The 25969-nt window shown below is 47.8% G+C and overlaps 1 protein-coding gene across 1 annotated transcript in view; it reads right to left on the bottom strand.

Annotated features, from left to right (window-relative positions):
* Positions 1–25451, bottom strand: part of TEX26 (testis expressed 26) — a 74132-nt gene extending 48681 nt beyond the window's left edge. The window contains exons 1-2 of the mRNA XM_069759006.1: positions 25259–25451; positions 22188–22389 (exon numbers count right to left, since the gene is read on the bottom strand). Of these exons, the coding sequence (XP_069615107.1) occupies positions 22188–22389; positions 25259–25291 (235 nt within the window). The 5' untranslated portion in view covers positions 25292–25451. The remainder of the gene's footprint in view (positions 1–22187; positions 22390–25258) is intronic.
* Positions 25452–25969: the final 518 nt, after the last annotated feature.

Below are 25969 nucleotides of genomic sequence, written 5' to 3' on the forward strand. Positions count from 1 at the left end.
GCAATCCTAAATGTCCTCTCATATAGCCAAATAAGATCTCGTGCTAAGCACTGAGGAGGAGGCAACACCCCGAAACATGTGTCTGCAAATAAAGATTCTGGTTTGGGTACATTTTACATTATATGAAGGCTCGTTAAAGGGTCGATATTGACTTTAAAGAGGCATCTTGAAGCTGCTGTTACCGAGAAAGGCTTTTGTATGAAGTATTAAATAAATTTCATTAAGCGTGTTCAATCATTTTTCCCGATGTCAGTTCTCAATGCCTAATTAGATTTCCTTGGCTTATCTTTAGGAGGCATCACACCTTCCGCCCCCTGATCAAATGTCCTACTGTAGTATTCTACAGTGATTTCAGAATGGGAGCCTCTGCTGCAAAATCCCTGTGATCAATAGCAACTGCTGAGTGACACTTCAGTGAAATAGTGGCCTCTGAAAATCCATAAATGTGTATCTAAGCTGTTAATAAACTGTGACGGTTTTAAAGAGAATCTGTCACCCCATCAGAGACCAGCATGACTGATGTAGGGGTAGAGACCCTAATACCAGTGATGCATCACTTATTGTGCTGCTTACTGTCATTGTTTTTCTGCTGCAAATCTAGCAGTTCTCTGAATGCTGAACTCTGTATAACCCCGCCCACACCACTGATTGGCTGCTTCCTGTGTACACTGTGCATAGGCAAGAAGTGGCCAATCAGTGGTGAAAGTGGGGTTATACGGAGCTCATGAATATGGAGAACAGCAAGTTTATTATTCGTCTAGTAAAAATCTCCCCCTGAAAAAACTGTAATTTTATCAGAACTAAAGCAAGCAGCCGAGTAGGTGACACACCACTGGAATCCGGTTTCTACACTATGCTGCTCTCAGATTAGGTGGCAAGAACTGGTTACAGCTTCTTTTTAAAGGGTTATCCCGATCTCTGCCTCTCATGGACGACATAGGGTTAACAGTGGAGCGGAGCTGCTCTGCATTGTTAGTGTAAATCCCATAGAAATGAATGAGGGTCACGCAGACAGTACAGCCCAGTGAACTACACTGCATAAATGGGGATTTACTCCATTAATATAGCTCGCTTTGTTATGCTGTTTCTGTAATTCCTATTTATTTCTATGGAAGATATGCAAAGATCGTAGTGCGGGTACGCTCGACTGATTTTCTAACTCCACCTATGATGGCCGGGACATTCAGGCCGTTATTCCCACTGCGGCCATGAAAGGCAAAAATGGGAAGAACTCTTTAACCCCTTCATGACCCAGCCTATTTTGACCTTAAAGACCTTGCCGTTTTTTGCAATTCTGACCAGTGTCCCTTTATGAGGTAATAACTCAACGCTTCAACGGATCCTAGCGGTTCTGAGATTGTTTTTTCGTGACATATTGGGCTTCATGTTAGTGGTAAATTTAGGTCAATAAATTCTGCGTTTATTTGTGATAAAAACGGAAATTTGGCGAAAATTTTGAAAATTTCGCAATTTTCACATTTTGAATTTTTATTCTGTTAAACCAGAGAGATATGTGACACAAAATAGTTAATAAATAACATTTCCCACATGTTTACTTTACATCAGCACAATTTTGGAAACAAAATTTTTTTTTGTTAGGAAGTTATAAGGGTTAAAATTTGACCAGCGATTTGTCATTTTTACAACGAAATTTACAAAACCATTTTTTTTAGGGACCACCTCACATTTGAAGTCAGTTTGAGGGGTCTATATGGCTGAAAATACCCAAAAGTGACACCATTCTAAAAACTGCACCCCTCAAGGTACTCAAAACCACATTCAAGAAGTTTATTAACCCTTCAGGTGCATCACAGCAGCAGAAGCAACATGGAAGGAAAAAATGAACATTTAACTTTTTAGTCACAAAAATTATCTTTTAGCAACAATTTTTTTATTTTCCCAATGGTAAAAGGAGAAACTGAACCACGAAAGTTGTTGTCCAATTTGTCCTGAGTACGCTGATACCTCATATGTGGGGGTAAACCACTGTTTGGGCGCACGGCAGGGCTTGGAAGGGAAGGAGCGCCATTTGACTTTTTGAATCAAAAATTGGCTCCACTCTTTAGCGGACACCATGTCACGTTTGGAGAGCCCCCGTGTGCCTAAAAATTGGAGCTCCCCCACAAGTGACCCCATTTTGGAAACTAGACGCCCCAAGGAACTTATCTAGATGCATAGTGAGCACTTTGAACCCCCAGGTGCTTCACAAATTGATCCGTAAAAATGAAAAAGTACTTTTTTTTCACAAAAAAATTCTTTTAGCCTCAATTTTTTCATTTTCACATGGGCCACAGGATAAAATGGATCCTAAAATGTGTTGGGCAATTTCTCCTGAGTACACCAATACCTCACATGTGGGGGTAAACCACTGTTTGGGCACATGGTAAGGCTCGGAAGGGAAGGAGCGCCATTTGACTTTTTGAATGAAAAATTATTTCCATCGTTAGCGGACACCATGTCGCGTTTGGAGAGCTCCTGTGTGCCTAAACATTGGCGCTCCCCCACAAGTGACCCCATTTTGGAAACTAGACCCCCCCAAGGAACTTATTTAGATGCCTAGTGAGCACTTTAAACCCTCAGGTGCTTCACAAATTGATCTGTAAAAATGAAAAAGTACTTTTTTTTCACAAAAAAATTATTTTCGCCTCAATTTTTTCATTTTCACATGGGCAGTAGGGTAAAATGGATCATAAAATTTGTTGGGCAATTTCTCCCGAGTACGTCGATACCTCATATGTGGGGGTAAACCACTGTTTGGGCACTCGGCAGGGCTCGGAAGGGAAGGCGCGCCATTTGACTTTTTAAATGGAAAATTAGCTCCAATTGTTAGCGGACACCAGACCCCTGTGTGCCTAAACATTGGAGCTCCCCCACAAGTGACCCCATTTTGGAAACTAGACCCCCCAAGGAACTTATCTAGATGCATATTGAGCACTTTAAACCCCCAGGTGCTTCACAGAAGTTTATAACGCAGAGCCATGAAAATAAAAAATAATTTTTCTTTCCTCAAAAATGATTTTTTAGCCTGGAATTTCCTATTTTGCCAAGGATAATAGGAGAAATTGGACCCCAAATATTGTTGTCCTGTTTGTCCTGAGTACGCAGATACCCAATATGTGGGGGTAAACCACTGTTTGGGCGCACGGCAGGGCTCGGAAGGGATGGCACGCCATTTGGCTTTTTAAATGGAAAATTAGCTCCAATCATTAGCGGACACCATGTCACGTTTGGAGAGCCCCTGTGTGCCTAAACATTGGAGATCCCCCAGAAATGACACCATTTTGGAAACTAGACCCCCAAAGGAACTAATCTAGATGTGTGGTGAGGACTTTGAACCCCCAAGTGCTTCACAGAAGTTTATAACGCAGAGCCATGAAAAAAAAAAAAAAATTATTTTCTCAAAAATGATCTTTTAGCCTGCAATTTTTTATTTTCCCAAGGGTAACAGGAGAAATTTGACCCCAAAAGTTGTTGTCCAGTTTCTCCTGAGTACGCTGATACCCCATATGTGGGGGTAAACCACTGTTTGGGCACATGCCGAGGCTCGGAAGTGAAGTAGTGACGTTTTGAAATGCAGACTTTGATGGAATGCTCTGTGGGCGTCACGTTGCGTTTGCAGAGCCCCTGATGTGGCTTACCAGTAGAAACCCCCCACAAGTGACTGCATTTTGGAAACTAGACCCCGAAAGGAACTTATCTAGATGTGTGGTGAGCACTTTGAACCCCCAAGCGCTTCATAGAAGTTTATAATGCAGAGCCGTGAAAATAATAAATACGTTTTCTTTCCTCAAAAATAATTATTTAGCCCAGAATTTTTTAATTTTCCCAAGGGTAACAGGAGAAATTTGACCCCAATATTTGTTGTCCAGTTTCTCCCGAGTATGGTGATACCCCATATGTGGGGGTAAACTACTGTTTGGGCACATGCCGGGGCTTGGAATTGAAGTAGTGACGTTTTGAAATGCAGACTTTGATGGAATGCTCTGCGGGCGTCACGTTGCGTTTGCAGAGCCCCTGATGTGCCTAAACAGTAGAAACCCCCCACAAGTGACCCCATTTTGGAAACTAGACCCCGAAAGGAACTTATCTAGATGTGTGGTGAGCACTTTGAACCCCCAAGTGCTTCATAGAAGTTTATAATGCAGACCCGTGAAAATAATAAATACGTTTTCTTTCCTCAAAAATAATTATTTAGCCCAGAATTTTTTATTTTCCCAAGGGTTACAGGAGAAATTGGACCCCAAAAGTTGTTGTCCAGTTTCTCCTGAGTACGCTGATACCCCATGAGTGGGGGTAAACCACTGTTTGGGCACACGTCGGGGCTCAGAAGGGAAGTAGTGACTTTTGAAATGCAGACTTTGATGGAATGGTCTGCGGGTGTCACGTTGCGTTTGCAGAGCCCCTGGTGTGCCTAAACAGTAGAAACCCCCACAAGTGACCCCATTTTAGAAACTAGACCCCCCAAGGAACTTATCTAGATATGTGGTGAGCACTTTGAACCCCCAAGTGCTTCACAGACGTTTACAACGCAGAGCCGTGAAAATAAAAAATCATTTTTCTTTCCTCAAAAATTATGTTTTAGCAAGCATTTTTTTTTATTCACAAGGGTAACAGGAGAAATTGGACCCCAGTAATTGTTGCGCAGTTTGTCCTGAGTATGCTGGTACCCCATATGTGGGGGTAAACCACTGTTTGGGCACACGTCAGGGCTCGGAAGTGAGGGAGCACCATTTGACTTTTTGAATACGAGATTGGCTGGAATCAATGGTGGCGCCATGTTGCGTTTGGAGACCCCTGATGTGCCTAAACAGTGGTAACCCCTCAATTCTACCTCCAACACTAACCCCAACACACCCCTAACCCTAATCCCAACTGTAGCCATAACCCTAAACACAACCCTAACCGCAACACACCCCTAACCACAACCCTAACCCCAACACACCCCTAACCATAACCACAACCCTAATTCCAACCCTAACCCGAAGGCTATGTGCCCACGTTGCGGATTCGTGTGAGATATTTTCGCACCATTTTTGAAAAATCCGCGGGTAAAAGGCACTGCGTTTTACCTGCGGATTTTCCGCGGATTTCCAGTGTTTTTTGTGCGGATTTCACCTGCGGATTCCTATTGAGGAACAGGTGTAAAACGCTGCGGAATCCGCACAAAGAATTGACATGCTGCGGAAAATACAACGCAGCGTTTCCGCGTGGTATTTTCTGCACCATGGGCACAGCGGATTTGGTTTCCATATGTTTACATGGTACTGTAAACCTGATGGAACACTGCTGCGAATCCGCAGCCAAATCCGCACCGTGTGCACATAGCCTAATTCTAAAGGTATGTGCACACGCTGCGGAAAACGCTGCGGATCCGCAGCAGTTTCCCATGAGTTTACAGTTCAATGTAAACCTACGGGAAACAAAAATCGCTGTGCCCATGCTGCGGAAAAACTGCACGGAAACGCAGCGGTTTACATTCCGCAGCATGTCACTTCTTTGTGCGGATTCCGCAGCGGTTTTACAACTGCTCAAATAGAAAATCGCAGTTGTAAAACCGCAGTGAAATGCGCAGAAAAACCGCGGTAAATCCGCCATAAATCCGCAGCGGTTTAGCACTGCGGATTTATCAAATCCGCAGCGGAAAAATCCGCAGAGGACCAGAATACGTGTGCACATACCGAAACCCTAACCCTAGCCCTAACCCTAACCCTACCCCTAACCCTAACCCTACCCCTAGCCCTAACCCTAACCCTACCCCTATTCTAACATTAGTGGAAAAAAAAAAAATTTCTTTATTTTTTTATTGTCCCTACCTATGGGGGTGACAAAGGGGGGGGGTCATTTATTATTTTTTTTATTTTGATCACTGAGATATAATCTATCTCAGTGATCAAAATGCACTTTGGAACGAATCTGCCGGCCGGCAGATTCGGCGGGCGCACTGCGCATGCGCCCGCCATTTTGGAAGATGGCGGCGCCCAGGGAGAAGACGGACGGGACCCCGGCTGGATCGGTAAGTATGATGGGGTGGGGGGGACCACGGGGGGGGGGATCGGAGCACGGGGGGGGGAATCGGAGTGCGGGAGGGGTGGAACGGAGCACGGGGGGCGTGGAACGGAGCACGGGGGGGGCTGGAATGGAGCACGGGGGGGCTGGAACGGAGCACCGGGGGGGGTGGATCGGAGTGCAGGGGGGGTGATTGGAGCACGGGGGGGTGATTGGAGCACGGGGGGAGCGGACAAAAGCACGGGGGGGAGCGGAGCACTGGACGGAGGGGAGCCGGAGCAGTGTACCGGCCAGATCGGAGGGCTGGGGGGGCGATCGGAGGGGTGGGGTGGGGGCACACTAGTATTTCCAGCCATGGCCGATGATATTTCAGCATCGGCCATGGCTGGATTGTAATATTTCACCCGTTATAATGGGTGAAATATTACAAATCGCTCTGATTGGCAGTTTCACTTTCAACAGCCAATCAGAGCGATCGTAGCCACGAGGGGGTGAAGCCACCCCCCCTGGGCTAAACTACCACTCCCCCTGTCCCTGCAGATCGGGTGAAATGGGAGTTAACCCTTTCACCCGATCTGCAGGGACGCGATCTTTCCATGACGCCGCATAGGCGTCATGGGTCGGAATGGCACCGACTTTCATGACGCCTACGTGGCGTCATGGGTCGGGAAGGGGTTAAAGCAGTCACAATTACTATAGTGTATTATAATAGCAAATATCCTCCACAATCTGAAAAGGGAATCCAATTATTCATTATTCACAAAACAAAATCAATCCTATACAGTGACATGTCCACAAATCCCTTAACCCCTTCCTGAAAAAGCCATTTTCTATTTTTACGCCTTTGTTTCTTAATCCCTTTTTTAACTTTTTAATTTTTCCATCAATGTAGCCATCTGAAAGCTTATTTTTTTGGGGGGGATGAGTTGTAGTTTTGAATGATTACCCCAATCATATTACTATAGATTGTATTAGAAAACAGGAAAAAAAAAAAAATCAAGTGCGGCGAAATTGAACAAAAAAATAGTTTTTTGTTTTTTTTTAAAGCGTTCATTGTGCGGTAAACATGGCCCGGAATCATGATTCTACAAGTCAGAATGATTACAGCGATATCAAATGCAGACTTGTATAATTTTGTTTTATTAAGGCTATGTGCACACGTTCAGGAATTCATGCAGAAAATTCCTGTGGAAATCCGGACATTTCTGCCAGATTTTCGCATGAAATTTTTTGCGCGGTTTTGACGCGTTTTTTTGCGCGGTTTTTCCCAGACATTTCCCAATGCATTAGACAGTGGGAAATCCGCGAAAAAAACCACAAAATTAATGAACAGGTTCATTATTTTTCCGCAATGCGTTTTTCATGCGGAAAAACGAACATCATGTGCACAGAAATTGCGGATTGCATTATAAATGATGGGATGCTTAATGTATGCAGATTATTTGCGGTTTGATAGCGCAAAAACGCTAAAAAAACCGCAAATAATCTGCAACGTGTGCACATAGCCTAAAGGATTTCACCCTATATACTGAAAAAGTGATCACTGCAGTGAAATAACGTACAGACTGCAACACGCTCAGAATTTCCGAAAGCTCCTTCCACATGTATTGTCCTTTACTTTGCAGGATCCTGGACCACAAATCAGCTGCATGAATGTCTACATGTGGATTAAGGCAACGGCAAATGAAGTAGTTAAATATTTAGATCCCTGATGTAAAGATGGGGGCTGGAACAAAGCGTAGCTGGGTGAAGGCCCCCCATGACTGCTTTGAGCCGGGCGGTCTTTTTAAATAATGCTGTGGCTAGGGATAGGAGGATGGCAAGGGGGGGGAGGAGTTAGGAAAGGGGGAGATAGGAGGGAAAGTGCGGGAAAACCGCCATTCCCTACCTTATTGCAGGACGAAGAAGACATGCAGGATGGCGTCAGCGGAGTCCATGATGTCCCAGCTTCGAGAGATGGCCAGGTCCAGGAGAGGGGGCTGGCTCGAGGCCCAGCTGGCCTCCATCATTGGTGCCGCAGGAGGATCCGGGCAGAGCTCACGGGGCAGGAGGACCAGGCCCCCAGAGAGACTATCTCCAGATCTCCCGGCGCGTGGCAGGCGCAGGCTCCGGAGCCCCTCCAGGGACCCTGCGGGCGGTGAGTCCGGCGGCGCTGCCTCCCCCGTTCGCTCCCGCTCCGGCAGGAATCCAAGTACCCGGCCTGCACGCGCCGGGCGTCAGGCCCAGGACACCGCCGCTGCTGCCGGGAGCGCCGGACCGGAAGTGCGGCCTGCGCGATCCAGGCAGAGCGCAGCCGCAGCTTCCCCCGCTCCTGGCAGGTCCCCGGCTCTCAGTGGGCGCGCGGCCGCCGCTCCACCGGCTCCTTCCGGTGTCCAGAGGGAGAGCGGTCGCCGCTTCCCCTGCCTCCATCAGATCCACAGCGCCCAGGGGGCGCGCGGCGGCAGGAAGAGGTAGAGCAGCGCTGCCAGGAAGAGCAGCACAGCCAAGAAGAGCGGCTCAGCCAGGAGGAGCAGCAAGAGGAGCAGCACGGCCAGGACGAGCAGCAGCAGCCAGGAATCCGGACCCTTTACCTGCGGCAAGCACCCGCAGCCCATCACCTCCCAGGGTGCCTGCTGGGATGACCACAAGGAGTACACAGGCGGCGGACGGTCAGCGGTCAGGAGATCTTCTACGTCCCGCTTGTACGGAACGGCGCAGCGGAGGGAGAGATGCAGGCAGCAGTGTCGAGCTGCCTGCCCGGGAGCGAAGAATGTTACACGACCGGGCGGGTTCGCCCGGGTTGGAACATGGGGATCGGTCGAGGTCGCCCAGGAGGTCTCCGGAACACAGAGCAGCGTTTACCCGTTACCCATCGGACGGTGAGGTGGCGGGGGATACTGACCACGGACGGAGGAGTGGATCGGTACAGCAGCTACAGTACGCTCGGGTCCCCCCTGGTGACGAGGAGGCCAGGGGCGCGGGCCTGGGGCAGAGAGGGCTAGCGGCGCAGCAGTTTCAACACGCTCGGGTCCCCCCTGGTGACGAGGAGGCCAGGGGCGCGGGCCTAGGGCATCGACGCGGCGAGGAGGTGTCGGAGTCCAGCGGTGATCGTCAAGGGAGGTCGGAGCAACAGGGATCCGGAGGTCCGGCTGGCGGGGACACAGCACCCGCGCAGCGTTGTGAGTATTAGTCTATGTCTGGTTTGTCGCCCGCAGGGGCCGAGTTGCAGGAAGCTAGGAGGGGTCGGGTGGCGGTGTGTGAGGAACGGCAGAGGAGTGGGCAGATTGTGGCAGAGGTGCCAGGTATGCAGGATATGTCGCAAATTTTGCGTAGATTGGAGGGAGGGTCGGCAACTGGGGTTGCCGCATCGCCGGTTGAGGCGTGGTTGTCTGGGCGGGGGGTGGAACCCCCGTCGGGGAGTGGGTTGGTAAGCCCCGGTCGGGTATTGGAGGTTGCATCGTCAGGTGTATCGGTTTCGGTTCAGACAGAGAAGGAAAAAGGCGATACGGTCAAATTAGATGACAGAGCGAAAGGGGAAGTTTATGTGTGCTTTGAAGGGCCGTTGGGAGCGCATTTAAAAAAGGAGGTGAAGGAAAAGATTTGGAGAGACGAGTATGTGGAAATTTTTTCCCTGCTCCCGTTGGAGAAGTTTAACTTGGATAAAGGGAAAAAAAGACGATAGCAAAAAGGAGGAGGAAGAAAAGCGGAGGTGGCGGCTAATTCCGCAGACATTTGTGAATTGGTTGCAGGCATTTGCGATATTGGCGAGTGTAGTGGGGGAGAAGGCGCCCGAGAATTGCTCGGGTTTATTTTGCTATTTAGATTCGATTGGGGAGGCGCATCGTACTTATGGCGGTCAGACGTGGCTGCGGTATGATGAGCAGTTCAGGCAGCGAAAGGCGGTAAGGCCGGAAATTAGGTGGGACCAGAAGGATATAGGCCTTTGGCTGAAGGTTATGGCCCCAGCTAGACATGGGCAGTCTTTTCATGGGTCCGGGGGTGGTGGCAGCCAGCAGGCGGGACACGGAAGCAGTAGTCAGGGTGCACAGGGAGCAAAGGAGAAGTCTGGAACCTGCTGGCAGTTTAATGACGGTCAGTGTAAATACGGTAACACCTGTAAATTTAAGCATGTGTGTTCCCACTGTAATGGAAGTTCACACGGGGCTTCAAAGTGTTTCAGGAAAGGAAAAGGAAAGCCAGCTTTGGGTGCCGGTCAAGGGGGAGAGCCCGGTGAGGCTTCACGAGATGGCCCCCTTTCTAAATAGGTACCCCGATCAGGTGAAGGCAGGTATTATTTTTAATGGTTTTGCGGATGGTTTTAGGATTCCTCCCCCGAGTCACGAGGTTCCTTTTTCGGTTAAGAATTTGCGGTCAGCAATGTTGCATGCCGAGGTTGTTGATGTTAAACTCAAGAAAGAAGTGGAGTTGGGAAGGATGTCGGGGCCGTTTTTGCACCCGCCGACGGATGGTATGGTGGTTTCCCCTTTGGGGGTGGTGCCTAAAAAAGAGGCGAATAAATTTCGGTTGATTCAACATTTGTCGTATCCAAAGGGTCGGTCGGTAAATGATGGCATCGCCCAAGAGCTGTGCTCGGTTGAGTATACATCATTCGATGCAGCGGTGCAGTGGGTGAGAAGGCATGGCCCTGGGGCGCTGTTGGCAAAAACGGATATTGAATCGGCCTTCCGTTTGCTTCCGGTGCACCCGGACAGCGTTCCGTTGTTAGGTTGTTTTTGGAATGGGGGTTACTATTTGGATAGATGTTTGCCAATGGGCTGCGCCATTTCTTGTTCATTGTTTGAGACGTTTAGTACTTTCCTGGAGTGGGTGGTTAGGGACGTTTCGGGAGTTCAGTCGGTTATCCATTATTTGGATGATTTTTTGTTTATCGGGCCGCCTGATTCCGCAGTTTGCCGTAATACGTTAACGGCTATGTTTTGGGTCGCAGAGCTTTTTGGAGTTCCATTAGCGGCGGATAAGACGGAAGGTCCCAGTACGGTGTTGAGTTTTTTGGGAATTTTAATTGACTCCGAGAAAATGGAGTGTCGGTTGCCGGAGGATAAGTTGGCCATGCTACAGCAGGAGGTTGAAAGAGCTAGAAGGAAGCGGAAGCTGACTTTGAAAGAGTTGCAGTCTCTTTTGGGTAGATTGAATTTTGCATGTCGGATCATACCCATGGGCAGGATATTTTGTCGCAGGTTGTCGGTCGCGACGGCAGGCGTGAAGGAGCCGCACCATTTTATTCGCCTGAGCAAGGAACACAAAGATAACTTGCTAGTGTGGCAACGTTTCTTGTGCAACTACAACGGGCGGTCGTTGATTCAGCAGGAGGTCTTAACAAACTTTGATTGCGAGATATATACGGATGCAGCCGGTTCGGCTGGTTACGGAGCCTATTGCGGTGGTCGTTGGTGTGCCGGACGGTGGCCGGGCCAGTGGAGGGAGTTGGGCCTTACAAAAAACCTGGTCTTGTTGGAATTGTTCCCTATCGTGGTGGCGGTTTCCATTTGGGGGGAAATGTTTGCTAACAGGAGGATTCGTTTTCATTGCGACAACATGAGCGTCATGTCGGTGATGAACAGTTTGTCGGCCTCATCTCCCCCGGTGATTAAGTTGGTGAGGGAGTTGGTTTTCCGGTGCTTGGAGCTGAACGCTTGTATTTCGGCGGTGCATGTGCCGGGTGTGCAGAACTCAATAGCAGATGCATTGTCTCGTTTCCAGTGGGACCGTTTTCGGGAATTGGCGCCGGACGCGGAGATCTCGGGAGAGGAATGCCCTTTGCATCTTTGGAGCGTGATTATGGACGAGCGGGCCGGTTGATTCGGGAGTCTGTTACGAGCCAAACCTGGGCATCATACGAAGCATCTTGGCGGGTATGGCAAAGTTGGGTGTCGGTGTGGGGCCGGTTGGTGTCTGACGAAGATAGGATGTTGGCAGTGTTATTCTTGATCGGGAAGGCGGCCGAAGAAGGTTGGTCGATTTCGAAGGTAAATAAATTTGTTGCTGGACTGGCTTTTGCTTTTAAGTTGCAGGGGTTGGTGGACGCGACGAAACATTTTTTGGTCAGACAGGCACTTAGGGGTTTTAGGAGAGGTAATCAGACGATTGACCGTCGCCGCCCCATTTCGTTTAGCCTTTTAGAAATGGTTGGGTGGAGTCTTGGAGATTATTTGTGGTTCGAGTTTTGAGTTGGCGTTGTTTCGTCTCGCTTTTTCATTAGCATTTTTGGGGCTATGCGCGTTGGGGAGCTGGTGTCGACGTCCAAAGTTAGAGCAGGGGGTTTGTTGGCGGAGGATGTGGAAGTTTGGACAGGGGGTATCGTTTTTTGGATTCGGCGTTCAAAGACTGACCAAATTGGGAGAGGAAAACGTGTGGTGCTGGGGAGGGTTAACGGGTCTCTGATGTGCCCTAGAGGTTGTCTGGAAGCATACTGGCAGTTATGGTCAGGCAGATCCGGCCCTTTGTTGTGTCACGCAGAGGGGTCCTTTTTGTCATGCTTTCAGTTCATTGCGGTGTTAAGGAGGGGCTTGCGGGAGTTGGGCCTTTCTCCGGATTTGTTTGGGTCGCATTCATTTCGTATCGGGGTGGCATCAGAAGCTGATAGTTTGGGTTTGGGCACGGAGGACATTTGTAGAATTGGCAGGTGGACTTCGAATCGTTACTTAAGTTACGTCCGTCATTAATTTAGTAGTGTGGTTATGATTTTGTATTTGACCCCAGTGTTTTTTTCTTCATGCATCTTGTTGCAGGTGTGTCCCCTTACTTAGCCTGGATCTTCGGACATTCGTTCGTTCATTGGGGGGCGCTGCGGGCCGAGGTCAGGCCGGACGGTAGGCAACTGGGGTTTAGTAGGCGTCAGGTTGTCATTCGGTGGTTGGGATATAGGGGGATGGTGTGGAACAGGGCCCTTCCTGAATTTTCTAAGGCGGTTCGTTTAGATAGACAACCTGACATTTTAATTGTGCATTTGGGGGGGAACGACTTGGGTGTGCGGCCTGTCAGGGAGTTGATTAGGGACATACGGTTCGATTTGTTGAGGTTGCAAGTATCATTTCCTGGGGTGTTGATTGTGTGGTCAGATATTGTGCCTAGGAAACGGTGGAGGGGGGCTAGATCTTTGAAAGGTATTAATAGGGCTAGGGTCAAGTTGAATAGGGCAATAGCGGGTTTTGTTTCCAGAAACGGGGGGATTAGCGTTAGACATTTTGAATTGGAGTCAGGGCTTGGTAACTTCTGGATGGAGGACGGAGTTCATTTAAACGCGATTGGAATTGATTTGTGGACTTTGTCATTGCAAGAAGGAGTTGAACGGGCGTTGGTGGCGTTGGGGCACTCACGAGCCTGAGGTGGTCAGGGCTGTTCGTGTGTGGTGGGGGGGTGGGGGTTCTTGGAGTTGACGCTGATTGGTTGGGGGAAGGAATTGGAGCATAATTACAGGCAATTTAAAATGTGGTGGGGTTGGATCTGGCATTTTGGTATGGGCTCTGGACGGGGTTTTTACCCTGGGAGCTGTTGGTGGTTTTTCTCTTCCCGGAACGGGATGTACGGTGCCCTCGAGCTGGTTTTCACGACTGAGGGTAATATGGTGGTCGATCTTCTTTTGTGGGGTTTTGCCAGATCTTTTTAGCTCAAGAACCCTCCCCTCGAATTTATACTGTTGTATTTATGTTTATGTTAATTTTGTTAATAAAAGTTGGCCGCTGTGGCCAAAATATCCAAAAGAATAATTAGTCATGTTTTTATTTAAGGTAAGGGTTGGGTCGGTGGGCAGGTTTTGGCGGTTAGGTTACATACATAAGAAAAGACCGTACTCGGCATACGCGGTCATGAAGGAGCTGTGAGAATATAAATACCTGGAGAAGAAAAGCTTTCAATATCCGTGTGAGTCACAAAAAGGCAGTGTCAGGAATGCTGAAGAAGAAGAATGTCACACATGAAGAGCTAGTCAGCCTGTCAAGAGCAGCAGAAAGGTCAGGAAGGATTTCAACGCAGAAATGTCCTTTGGTTGTGAAGAATTAGAAACTCACAGATAATGTCTTTTATTTGGAAAGTAAAAATACACAACAACAACAGCCACACACTACAGACAAAACAATGAGGTGCTGCACGCGGGCGCGGGCTGTCTAGACTCTACAGATTATTTCAGTCCGCGTTTATTCGCGTCATAAACTATTTGTCTGTGAGATAAACGGTGTCACGTAGATTACACTAGAATCTGTGACAAAGGGATATTGTCATTAAAGCCCCCATACACAGAAGACCAGGAGTGCACAACTATTGTCATGCTGAACCAAAACTAAAAATTGAAGGAGTATTACCTTCTGTGACATTTATGCCATATCGAATGTATACCGTATACCATAAAGGTCTCGTAGGATTTTACTGCAAATCCTCTTTTAAATCTTTGTAAAAAAAAGAAACACTGACTGGGTTGCAAAAAAGAGGTGATGCATGCACATGGCTCTACAACAGATCATGGGGGTTTGCTTACTGCCTCAAGTTTCACAACTCCCTACAGTGAAGCGAGCCAGACACGGAAGACCACCTGACTGATTCACATACTACTTTCTGGAGCCAAACTGGGGAAGAGACCCCATTATCCGAATGTACGAGGCACCCAGAGATTTCTACAAAGAGCACCATTAGTACAAGTGCTCCACGGCTGCTGCCCCTACTCCTGTGTGAGGCTGCTCACATCTAGGTAACCTGTTGGTCTAGCTTTTTTCTGTCCATATGGTTGGATGTGTGCAAAAAATGGCATCATAGGCCAAAAGTGCCCCATCCCCCCCCCCGGGCCACAGGTTTTGCAACACTGCATTACCCTAATTTCAGCCAAATGTACCGATATTGATGGGAGCGGCTGATGGTCTATGTGTATGGCTGGGCCACTGACTGATGGTCAGGAGAGATGTCAATTGGGAGATGTCCAATTTTGGGCTGCTGATCACATTTTTGTTTCCGGAGATAAGTCACAGGCTGACATGTCAACCAGCATCTTACTCAGAGAACACAGGAGAGCTCGGTTCCTGAGTATGGGAAATTCGGCTAAGGTTGCGGTCAGCCGAACGATCAGCCGAAGAACTGTTCAGCTGACAGCCATCTAATGTGTATGGACAGCTTTAGACATGTTGGTATAGTCACAGGATATGCCGTAAGAGTTTGATAGATGTGGGTTCCCGGTCGTTGTCCTACTTGTGCTGGGGCTTTTGTGAATAGAGAGATGGTCTTGCATGCGGAGCTCTCTCCATTTACACTATGTACGGACAGTATATATAACAGTAAGGGTATGTTCACACAGGGCGTTTTTGCCATGTTTTTTTTTCTGCAGCAAAACCTGATCATCTTGGCAGGAAAGAAGCTGCGCCAAAAATGCAGGTTTAGGTGCGTTTTTGGTGCATATTTTGCCACGTTTTTGGTGCATTTTTTCATGCATTTTTTTTCTCTTTGTGTATGCCAATAAAGTTGAGTGCACACAGAGAATAAAAACAACTTCCTGTAGATAGAATAGATAGAATGAATAGATAGCTTGATATAATAGATAGATAGAATAGATAGAATGAATAGATCGATTGATAGAATAGATTGATAGAATAGATTAGATACATTACCTGCGGTATCCTCTTCCCCAGCATTTTCCCACGGTGCAGAGGTTACTTCAGGTCAGGTTGTGAGGGTGCGCAGGCTCGGTGACGTCACCGCTCGTTACTGAGCCTGTGCCCGCTCCATCTCCTTCAGTCCCCAGTCGCTTACAGCCAGGAGCGGTCGCATTAGCAGCGGTCGCATTAGCATCACTCCCGGTTGTAAGCTTTATCTCCCCCAGATACGTCGTGAGACACTCGGTATATTGGACTGCGACGGATCAGGGAGTATACTTTTGCTTTTTTATTTTATTTTTCTTACAGAAGATCGAGGGCTTCGCTTGGATTGGTAGAATAATAAAAAGATTGTCAAAACTGTGTGGTGTTTTATTTCATTAAAAGACTTTTTCTGCGTGTGTGTGTGTGTGTGTGTGTGTGTGTTTATTTAACCCTTTAATTACTATAGGATTAGTAATGGATAGCTGTCTTATTGATACCTCTCCATTACTAAGCCGCCTTAATGTCACCTTACAATAGTAAGGTGACATTAACCCCTTATTACCCCACTTGCCACCACTACAGGGCAAGTGGGAAAAGCCGGGCAAAGCACCAGAAGTGGCACATCTAATAGATGTGCCTTTTCTGGGCATCTGCGGGATGCTATTTTTAGGCTGGGGGGAGCCTATATCAATGGCCGCTTACCAGCCTAAGAATACCAGCCCCCAGCTGTGAGCTTTAGCAAGGCTGGTTGTCAAAAATGGAGGAGACCCAACACTTTTTTTTTTATTATTATTTATTTAAATAATTTTTTTTTAAAAAGCGTGAGGACCCCTTTATTCTTGATAACTAGCCTTGCTGAAGCTGACAGCTGGGGGATGCAGCCTCCAGCTGTGAGTTTTGTCTGGCTGGTTATCAAAATTAGGGGGGAACCCACACCGCTTTTTTTTTTATCATTTTTTCTTTATAGCGCAGGAGCGGCAGATGAATACTCCCGTCTGCCGCTCCTGCTGTCACTGTAATTAGCGGCTGTAGGTGTCAGATGATGGGAGGAGTAGTCCCATCAGCTGACACCAGTAATCAGAGGTGAGTTTACACCTCCGATCACAGCTGAGCTCCCGTGTCTTCTGACAGCGGAGAGCCGTGGCTCTCTGACAGGCGGGGAGGATTTCCCCACCGATCAGAAGTGGTGTTTGCCGTGCTATGATGCATATGACAGTGTGTCAAACACTGTATTATCGGACCCCCCATTCTGTACAGGGTCCGCTGCTGGATGACAGGCTGCATGAACGCATCATACAGCCTGCCATCTAAATGTAGCAGAGCCGAGTGTGACGTCACATCCGGCTCTCCTTCACTTTTCTGCATCAAATACGCTGCAAGAAAAGTCATCCTGCGTATTTGCGGAATTTTTTAACCACCCATTCAAGTCAATGGGTGAAAACCACCAAAAAAAATGCTGAAAGAAGTGACATGCCCTATGTAAAAAAAAAAAAAAAAAAAAAAAAGGCTGCAAAGCACAAAATACGGATGACACAAAAAACCATTGTGTGTGCATGAGATTTCTGAAATCTCATAGGCTTTGCTGGTACTGTAAAAGCAGCTGAAAATTAGCATAAATAAATGCAGCAAAAACACCCTGTGTGAACTTACCTTAAGTGTGTTTCCTGGACTTCCATAGCGGTGAATGTAGCGCATCAAGATGGTGCGCCACTTCTCCATTTACAGAGGATGCGGCACCAGGCGGGACAGGGGATCCAGAGACCCCTATTCTGGAAATAGTTTTAGGTCCCAGAGGTGAGATCAACATCTGTCAAACATTTATGGCATATACTGTACATAACCAGATATGCCATAATTGTCTACGATGAAAACATGCTAATAAATGGGTAGTGAAACAACAATGGTCGTTTCAATAAACTTTGCATAAATCAATGCTACAGGCAAAAATAAAAAACTTTATAATACAGTGGGGCAAAAAAAGTATTTAGTTAGTCAGCAATAGTGCAAGTTCCACCACTTAAAAAGATGAGAGGCGTCTGTAATTTACATCATAGGTAGACCTCAACTATGGGAGACAAACTGAGAAAAAAAAATCCAGAAAATCACATTGTCTGTTTTTTTAACATTTTATTTGCATATTATGGTGGAAAATAAGTATTTGGTCAGAAACAAACAATCAAGATTTCTGGCTCTCACAGACCTGTAACTTCTTCTTTAAGAGTCTCCTCTTTCCTCCACTCATTACCTGTAGTAATGGCACCTGTTTAAACTTGTTATCAGTATAAAAAGACACCTGTGCACACCCTCAAACAGTCTGACTCCAAACTCCACTATGGTGAAGACCAAAGAGCTGTCAAAGGACACCAGAAACAAAATTGTAGCCCTGCACCAGGCTGGGAAGACTGAATCTGCAATAGCCAACCAGCTTGGAGTAAAGAAATCAACAGTGGGAGCAATAATTAGAAAATGGAAGACATAAAAGACCACTGATAATCTCCCTCGATCTGGGGCTCCACGCAAAATCCCACCCCGTGGGGTCAGAATGATCACAAGAACGGTGAGCAAAAATCCCAGAACCACGCGGGGGGACCTAGTGAATGAACTGCAGAGAGCTGGGACCAGTGTAACAAGGCCTACCATAAGTAACACACTACGCCACCATGGACTCAGATCCTGCAGTGCCAGACGTGTCCCACTGCTTAAGCCAGTACATGTCCGAGCCCGTCTGAAGTTTGCTAGAGAGCATTTGGATGATCCAGAGGAGTTTTGGGAGAATGTCCTATGGTCTGATGAAACCAAACTGGAACTGTTTGGTAGAAACACAACTTGTGGTGTTTGGAGGAAAAAGAATACTGAGTTGCATCCATCAAACACCATACCTACTGTAAAGCATGGTGGTGGAAACATTATGCTTTGGGGCTGTTTCTCTGCAAAGGGGCCAGGACGACTGATCCGGGTACATGAAAGAATAAATGGGGCCATGTATCGTGAGATTTTGAGTGCAAACCTCCTTCCATCAGCAAGGGCATTGAAGATGAAACGTGGCTGGGTCTTTCAACATGACAATAATCCAAAGCACACCGCCAGGGCAACGAAGGAGTGGCTTCGTAAGAAGCATTTCAAGGTCCTGGAGTGGCCTAGCCAGTCTCCAGATCTCAACCCTATAGAAAACCTTTGGAGGGAGTTGAAAGTCCGTGTTGCCAAGCGAAAAGCCAAAAACATCACTGCTCTAGAGGAGATCTGCATGGAGGAATGGGCCAACATACCAACAACAGTGTGTGGCAACCTTGTGAAGACTTACAGAAAACGTTTGACCTCTGTCATTGCCAACAAAGGATATATTACAAAGTATTGAGATGAAATTTTGTTTCTGACCAAATACTTATTTTCCACCATAATATGCAAATAAAATGTTAAAAAAACAGACAATGTGATTTTCTGGATTTTTTTTTCTCAGTTTGTCTCCCATAGTTGAGGTCTACCTATGATGTAAATTACAGACGCCTCTCATCTTTTTAACTGGTGGAACTTGCACTATTGCTGACTGACTAAATACTTTTTTGCCCCACTGTATATCTTATCAGAGAAATCTGCTGCTTTCTACATTTATTAGCTACTTCTCCTCCCCCTGCCGCCTAAAATATGTCCTGGTCAAAGCAACAGGGACTGCTAGCTCACAGAAGTGTTAAGGTATCAGGTTACAGTTCCTATTAAAGTCCATGGATAGGGAAGATGAGGGTGAAGTAGGGAGAGGCAATGACAGACTCGGGCATCCAGATCTTGCTGCATGGTCTAGGGATTATAACTCGCTTCAGTGCTGGATTCACAGCTACACTGCTAGGTTCTGCTACATAATGTCTTCTATTCTGCTGATGCTGCTTCTGAACATGTGCTACAGAGATAGGAGAGCAGGAATCCCTCATGTCTGTGTGCGCTGTGTATGGGAAACATTATTGCATCTAGTCTCTAAGCTCTAGATCTGAAAAAAAAACGGAATATTAAAGAGAGAGCAAATGGAGGGAAAATGGCTAAAAATGTTGGATAACTAGTCATATAATGGCCAGATATAGTGGTATTCCTCAAGTTTACATACATGATATTTTATTCTGGAAAGTTACTTGAAATTACAGGTATACTTTAAAGAATAGATGATAGACAACTAGGGGTGATCAGCCTCACTTGAAAGAATAGACACCTAGTACACCGCACATAGTACCGGGCAGCCTAGTTCCATGTTTATTTGGCAAAAGTGATGAGCATGAGTTATTAGTGCATAGCTTAGTAAAAAAAAATTCCTCCGTTTCACCCATATTGGACATACATACATTTTATCCAAGCTTGGACCTAACTCTGTTTTGGTTGGTTGAATGTTGCCTTTGAGGGGGTAGGTTCTTTACTGAAACAACAGCACACTTCAATTTTTAGTGCTTTTTAGGGGGCAAACCCTTCTAGAAACCACAGCAAACTTCACATTTTCATACTTACAATCAAGGCTGATTGACTAAGTATTTCAAATTCTATCTAATATTTTGTGGATTTACAAATATAACCCCGCTAAACTGCAAAGTTCCAAATTGGAAGAGATGACTCTGCTGGATCTGTCCCATTCTACACACCAAAGCTGAAAAGTCTATTTAGAAAGATAAAGGTAAATGCTGTATGCTTGAATCATGTGCTATAGACTTGTGCTCTGAAAAATGTATTTGGGTACCTTAAATAAAAAGTATTCAGACCTGGCCATTGACCCTGAGTATCCCTCAAAATCAGTACTAGTAGAGAACTGATGACGATTTTAATAAACCTCCCTTGTCTCGATTGCTGATTCCCAAGGGGGTAATCAGAACTTCACAAGCTTTGCAGAAAAAGCAAGAGCCATTTCTTACGGCAGTGAGAGGAGCCAGCTGTAAACTCTTTGATATTTGTGACAAGTTCCTACATGTTGCCAGTAATTAAATATTGACTACCATAGTGAAGGCGTGAGTAATACATAACTCATGAGTAATCAGGTACTGGACCTCCCGGACACTGTGGGGAACATACAAGTCATGGATTAGAACCAGTGCACAATTACCAGATCATTTTCATGGCTGCGCCGTCCTTATGTTTTCCAGGATTCAGAACATTGGAGCCAAGAGCGGACAATGGGTTAAAGAAAGATCTAAACGTTACTATCCGATCCTCCATCAGTAGTGTGATCAGATCCTCACCACAGAGCTAGAAATTACTCTGAGGACTCCGCCATGGGGGGTTTCAACTAACTAACTACAAAAATGGCACTTCGATTTGCCCCTGATGAATGTATTCACGGGAATGAGGCGCAGTCCAAACACTTTAGACTCCATTTGTTCACCTTTGCGGCACGATCTGACTTTTTTGTTGGACACAAAAGACTCCATTTGCCTCACTGGAGTGAATGGATGAGTAGGGGGCACATCTAAAAGCGTCTCAATATGGAAATATTGTAAATTAAAGAATGCAAAATTACATTTTTTGGCAAGTGATTAACCCCTTCATGACAGTGGGATTTTTCGTTTTTCCGTGTTCGTTTTTCGCTCCCCTCCTTCCCAGAGCCATAACTTTTTTTATTTTTCCGTCAATTTGGCCATGTGAGGGCTTATTTTTTGCGGGACGAGTTGTACTTTTGAACGACATCAATGGTTTTAGCATGTCGTGTACTAGAAAACGGGAAAAAAAATTCCAAGTGCGGTGAAATTGCAAAAAAAAGTGCAATCCCACACTTGTTTTTTGTTTGGCTTTTTTGCTAGGTTCACTAAATGCTAAAACTAACCTGCCATTATGATTCTCCAGGTCATTACGAGTTCATAGACACCAAACATGTCTAGGTTATTTTTTACCTAAGTGGTGAAAAAAAATTCCAAACTTTTCTAAAAAAAAAAAAATAAATAAAATTGCGCCATTTTCCGATACTCGTAGCGTCTCCATTTTTCATGATCTGGGGTCGGTTGAGGGCTTATTTTTTGCGTGCCGAGATGACGTTTTTAATGATAGCATTTTGGTGCAGATACGTTCTTTTGATCGCCCGTTATGAGAGAGAGATATTTCGTGCCAGAATCAAAAACAAAGCTTCTGGGCATGCTCAATGTGTAAAAGCGGATTCGGTCGCCGGAAACGTTCATTCACACATCAGCTCCATGCGTTTATTGCCGGAAACGTCACTTCAGGCTTTTTCGCCGTTGCAGGAGACGTTTTTTGTGTCTGGCAAAAAAGCCTGAAGGGACGGATCCGGCACAAAACGGATGAAACGCATGTCCTTCAGGCACAATCCGGCGCTAATACAACTCTATGGGAAAAAAACGGATCCGGGATAAGAAAAAAAACGGATCCGGATTGTGCCCGAAAGAAAAAAACCTGATGTGTGAAAGCAGCCTAACTTCAAGCACATATGTCCTGATGAGTAACAAAGGTTCGTGTGGTTACAGAGCCATTGTCTCGGTACCAGGAGGAGGACGAGTCCGTGCAGGTCTCTGGAAAGGCTGGCCGGCTGACTCAGCCCTTTCCACTGTATTCACACCACACAGAACAATGCCCGTCCCCCGAACACCCCGTAATCCATTCTAATCACCCGCGATCAGTGCCCTCACGTTTCCTTCTAAGTCATCTTACCAAGAAAAGCCATTGCCGTCTTAGGTCTTGGTGGCGTCCTGTCGATCTCCCTCGGTGGCTTGTTGTGGCCGCTGAACTTGGAGGATATCAGCAGACAGGCAGCCAGCCGGTCACATTTCTCTTTCTCCAGCAATGATTTACTTTTCTCTTTCAGATATTTCAGCTGTTCCATGAACTGTGGCTTTAGTAGGTCTCCATCCAGCTGTGAAAGGATACAGGACACAAAAGAAAAAACAAGTTGGCATGGGACCTTAAAGGGAACCTGTCAGCGGGTTTTTGCCATGTAATCTGAGGGGCTGAGACACTGATTTCAGCGATGTGTCACTTATTAGGCTGTGTGCTCTTGTTTCCATATCACCAGGATATTATCACTGCATGGGCTACAGGTCTTGTGAGCCCTGGTCCGACCACGCCACCTACTCTGATAAGTCGCTGTACAATGTACACAGATATCTGCGGTGTGGGCAGCTGTCTGAGCTCTGCTACATGCTACACCTAAAAACCTTTGATTGTGTCCTAACCGCTGCACCCAATAAACTAAGTGATACATCGCTGGAATCAGGGTCTCTGCCCCTACATTATGCTGCTCTCAGATGAGATAGCAAAAACCTGCTGACAGATTCCCTTTAAAAGATAGTTACACAGCTAATCTGATAGACAGCAAATTATATGTGTTATGTACTCTGGGTAGTTGAGTCAAATATTCAACTTATCACTATAGAGACATATATCTCCCGGACACAAGTATAGATGTGGATCTATGTATCATTGTCTGTAGAATACTTGCACATGATGTCACATTTATTCCAGTATATACATATTAACCTACAGTGGTGACACAATGGCCGTCATATACTCAGCAGCCAGATCCACCTACACTGCACTACCTCTTTACATGCTCAGAGCACTTAATAGAAATATTTATTATACGATAATCATTTTATATATACAGAACCGCACAGCTTGGTAGACTTGTTTATTATCAATTTATACTTGATTTTACTCTGTTTATGCATACATTGTTTGTATTTTTTATGTGAGGTGTGTGTACCTGTCTTCTGCAGTGCCACATATTCCAACCATGCATTCAATAAAGATTTTGTTATTACTTACTTACCGTATGTGTATTTGTGACCAAGCAGTTTGGTTGTGTTTTTGTTTGCTTTTTCCCTTTAAGACAGGGGTGGGGAAACTCAGGCCCCAGGGCCATTTACGGCCCTCAATGACCTTTTATCAGAGCCCCAGTGCAGGAGGGGGGAGAGAGCCCCAGTGCAGGAGGGGGGAGAGAGCCCCAGTGCAGGAGGGGGGAGAGAGCCCCAGTGCAGGAGGGGGGAGAGAGCCCCAGTGCAGGAGGGGGGAGAGAGCCCCAGTGCAGGAGGGGGGAGAGAGCCCCAGTGCAGGAAGGAGAGAGCCCCAGTGCAGGGGGGAGAGAGCCCCAGTGCAGGAAGGAGAGAGCCCCAGTGCAGGAAGGAGAGAGCCCCAGTGCAGGAGGGGGGAGAGAGCCCCAGTGCAGGAAGGAGAGAGCCCCAGTGCAGGAAGGAGAGAGCCCCAGTGCAGGAAGGAGAGAGCCCCAATGCAGGAGGGGGGAGAGAGCCCCAGTGCAGGAAGGAGAGAGCCCCAGTGCAGGAGGGGGGAGAGAGCCCCAGTGCAGGAGGGGGGAGAGAGCCCCAGTGCAGGAAGGAGAGAGCCCCAGTGCAGGAAGGAGAGAGCCCCAGTGCAGGAGGGGGGAGAGAGCCCCAGTGCAGGAGGGGGGAGAGAGCCCCAGTGCAGGAGGGGGGAGAGAGCCCCAGTGCAGGAGGGGGGAGAGAGCCCCAGTGCAGGAGGGGGGAGAGAGCCCCAGTGCAGGAGGGGGGAGAGAGCCCCAGTGCAGGAGGGGGGAGAGAGCCCCAGTGCAGGAAGGAGAGAGCCCCAGTGCAGGGGGGAGAGAGCCCCAGTGCAGGAAGGAGAGAGCCCCAGTGCAGGAAGGAGAGAGCCCCAGTGCAGGAGGGGGGAGAGAGCCCCAGTGCAGGAAGGAGAGAGCCCCAGTGCAGGAAGGAGAGAGCCCCAGTGCAGGAAGGAGAGAGCCCCAGTGCAGGAGGGGGGAGAGAGCCCCAGTGCAGGAGGGGGGAGAGAGCCCCAGTGCAGGAGGGGGGAGAGAGCCCCAGTGCAGGAAGGAGAGAGCCCCAGTGCAGGAGGGGGGAGAGAGCCCCAGTGCAGGAGGGGGGAGAGAGCCCCAGTGCAGGAAGGAGAGAGCCCCAGTGCAGGAAGGAGAGAGCCCCAGTGCAGGAAGGAGAGAGCCCCAGTGCAGGAGGGGGGAGAGAGCCCCAGTGCAGGAGGGGGGAGAGAGCCCCAGTGCAGGAAGGAGAGAGCCCCAGTGCAGGAAGGAGAGAGCCCCAGTGCAGGAAGGAGAGAGCCCCAGTGCAGGAAGGAGAGAGCCCCAGTGCAGGAAGGAGAGAGCCCCAGTGCAGGAAGGAGAGGGCTCCAGCGCAGGAAGGAGAGGGCTCCAGCGCAGGAAGGAGAGGGCTCCAGCGCAGGAAGGAGAGAGCTCCAGTGCAGGAAGGAGAGAGCCCCAGTGCAGGAAGGAGAGAGCCCCAGTGCAGGAAGGAGAGAGCCCCAGTGCAGGAAGGAGAGGGCTCCAGCGCAGGAAGGAGAGGGCTCCAGCGCAGGAAGGAGAGGGCTCCAGCGCAGGAAGGAGAGGGCTCCAGCGCAGGAAGGAGAGGGCTCCAGCGCAGGAAGGAGAGGGCTCCAGCGCAGGAAGGAGAGGGCTCCAGCGCAGGAAGGAGAGGGCTCCAGCGCAGGAAGGAGAGAGCCCCAGTGCAGGAAGGAGAGAGCCCCAGTGCAGGAAGGAGAGAGCCCCAGTGCAGGAAGGAGAGAGCTCCGGTGCAGGAGAGGAAGAGTCCCGGTGCTGGAAGGAGAGAGCTCCGGTGCAGGTGGGGGAGAGCTCCACTGCAGGAAGGCTCATTGCTCCTGGACAGTGGCTCTCACCATCCTGCATCGGGGCTCTCATCTCCTGCACCGGGGCTTTTACCCTCCTGCACAGAAAACTTCCTCTTCTTCGGTGCCTGAGGGGAGAGCGGATCCGCTGTTCCCACCTGAGTGCTGATCATGGTGGCTGAGCCTGGCATCTTCCGCGGGCGCAGCTCCCGGCGTTTCTCCGATGCTGCTAGAAGACCCGTCTGTACCACACTCCGGAGAAGTTTTAGCCCAGACGCTTCTGTTGCTAGGCAACTTGGAGACTTCGTGTGGAGGGGAGTGAAGGCTGTGGTGCTCAGGGTGACGCGCAGGCGCAGTAGCGGCTCCGACGTGTGAGGGAGAGCAGGGCTGCAGTCATGTGCTGTGCCCTTGCTGCAGTCACTCACTGACCTCATGAACAGCAGCAGATATAACGTGCCCGTAATGTCCGCCCTTATCTTAACCCCTTCGGGGCTGGACGATTTTTTTATTTCTCACTTTTACCACCACTTCTTCCAACACCCAGAACTTGTTTTTTTTTTATTTTTTCCATCACAATTGTTTGCTGGATGAATTGTAGTTTTGAATCACAAAATTCGTTAAACCATTTTAATGCACTAAAAAAAGTGGAAAAAAAAAATCCAAATGCAGTGAAATTCTGACAAAAAAGCGCAGTTCCGCCCTAGTTTTCCAGGTTTTGTGTTCACGCAGTTCATTAAAGGCAGTAGAAATGATTTGACGCCATGATTCCCCACATCGCTACAATCCGGCCATACCGAACTGGAAGATTTTGGTGGTGGGGGAAAAAAAAAAAGGATAAAAAAATAAATTTGTGTCACCATTTTCTGAGA

Source organism: Ranitomeya imitator, chromosome 3, assembly GCF_032444005.1.
Source record: "Ranitomeya imitator isolate aRanImi1 chromosome 3, aRanImi1.pri, whole genome shotgun sequence".
Lineage (NCBI taxonomy): Eukaryota > Metazoa > Chordata > Amphibia > Anura > Dendrobatidae > Ranitomeya > Ranitomeya imitator.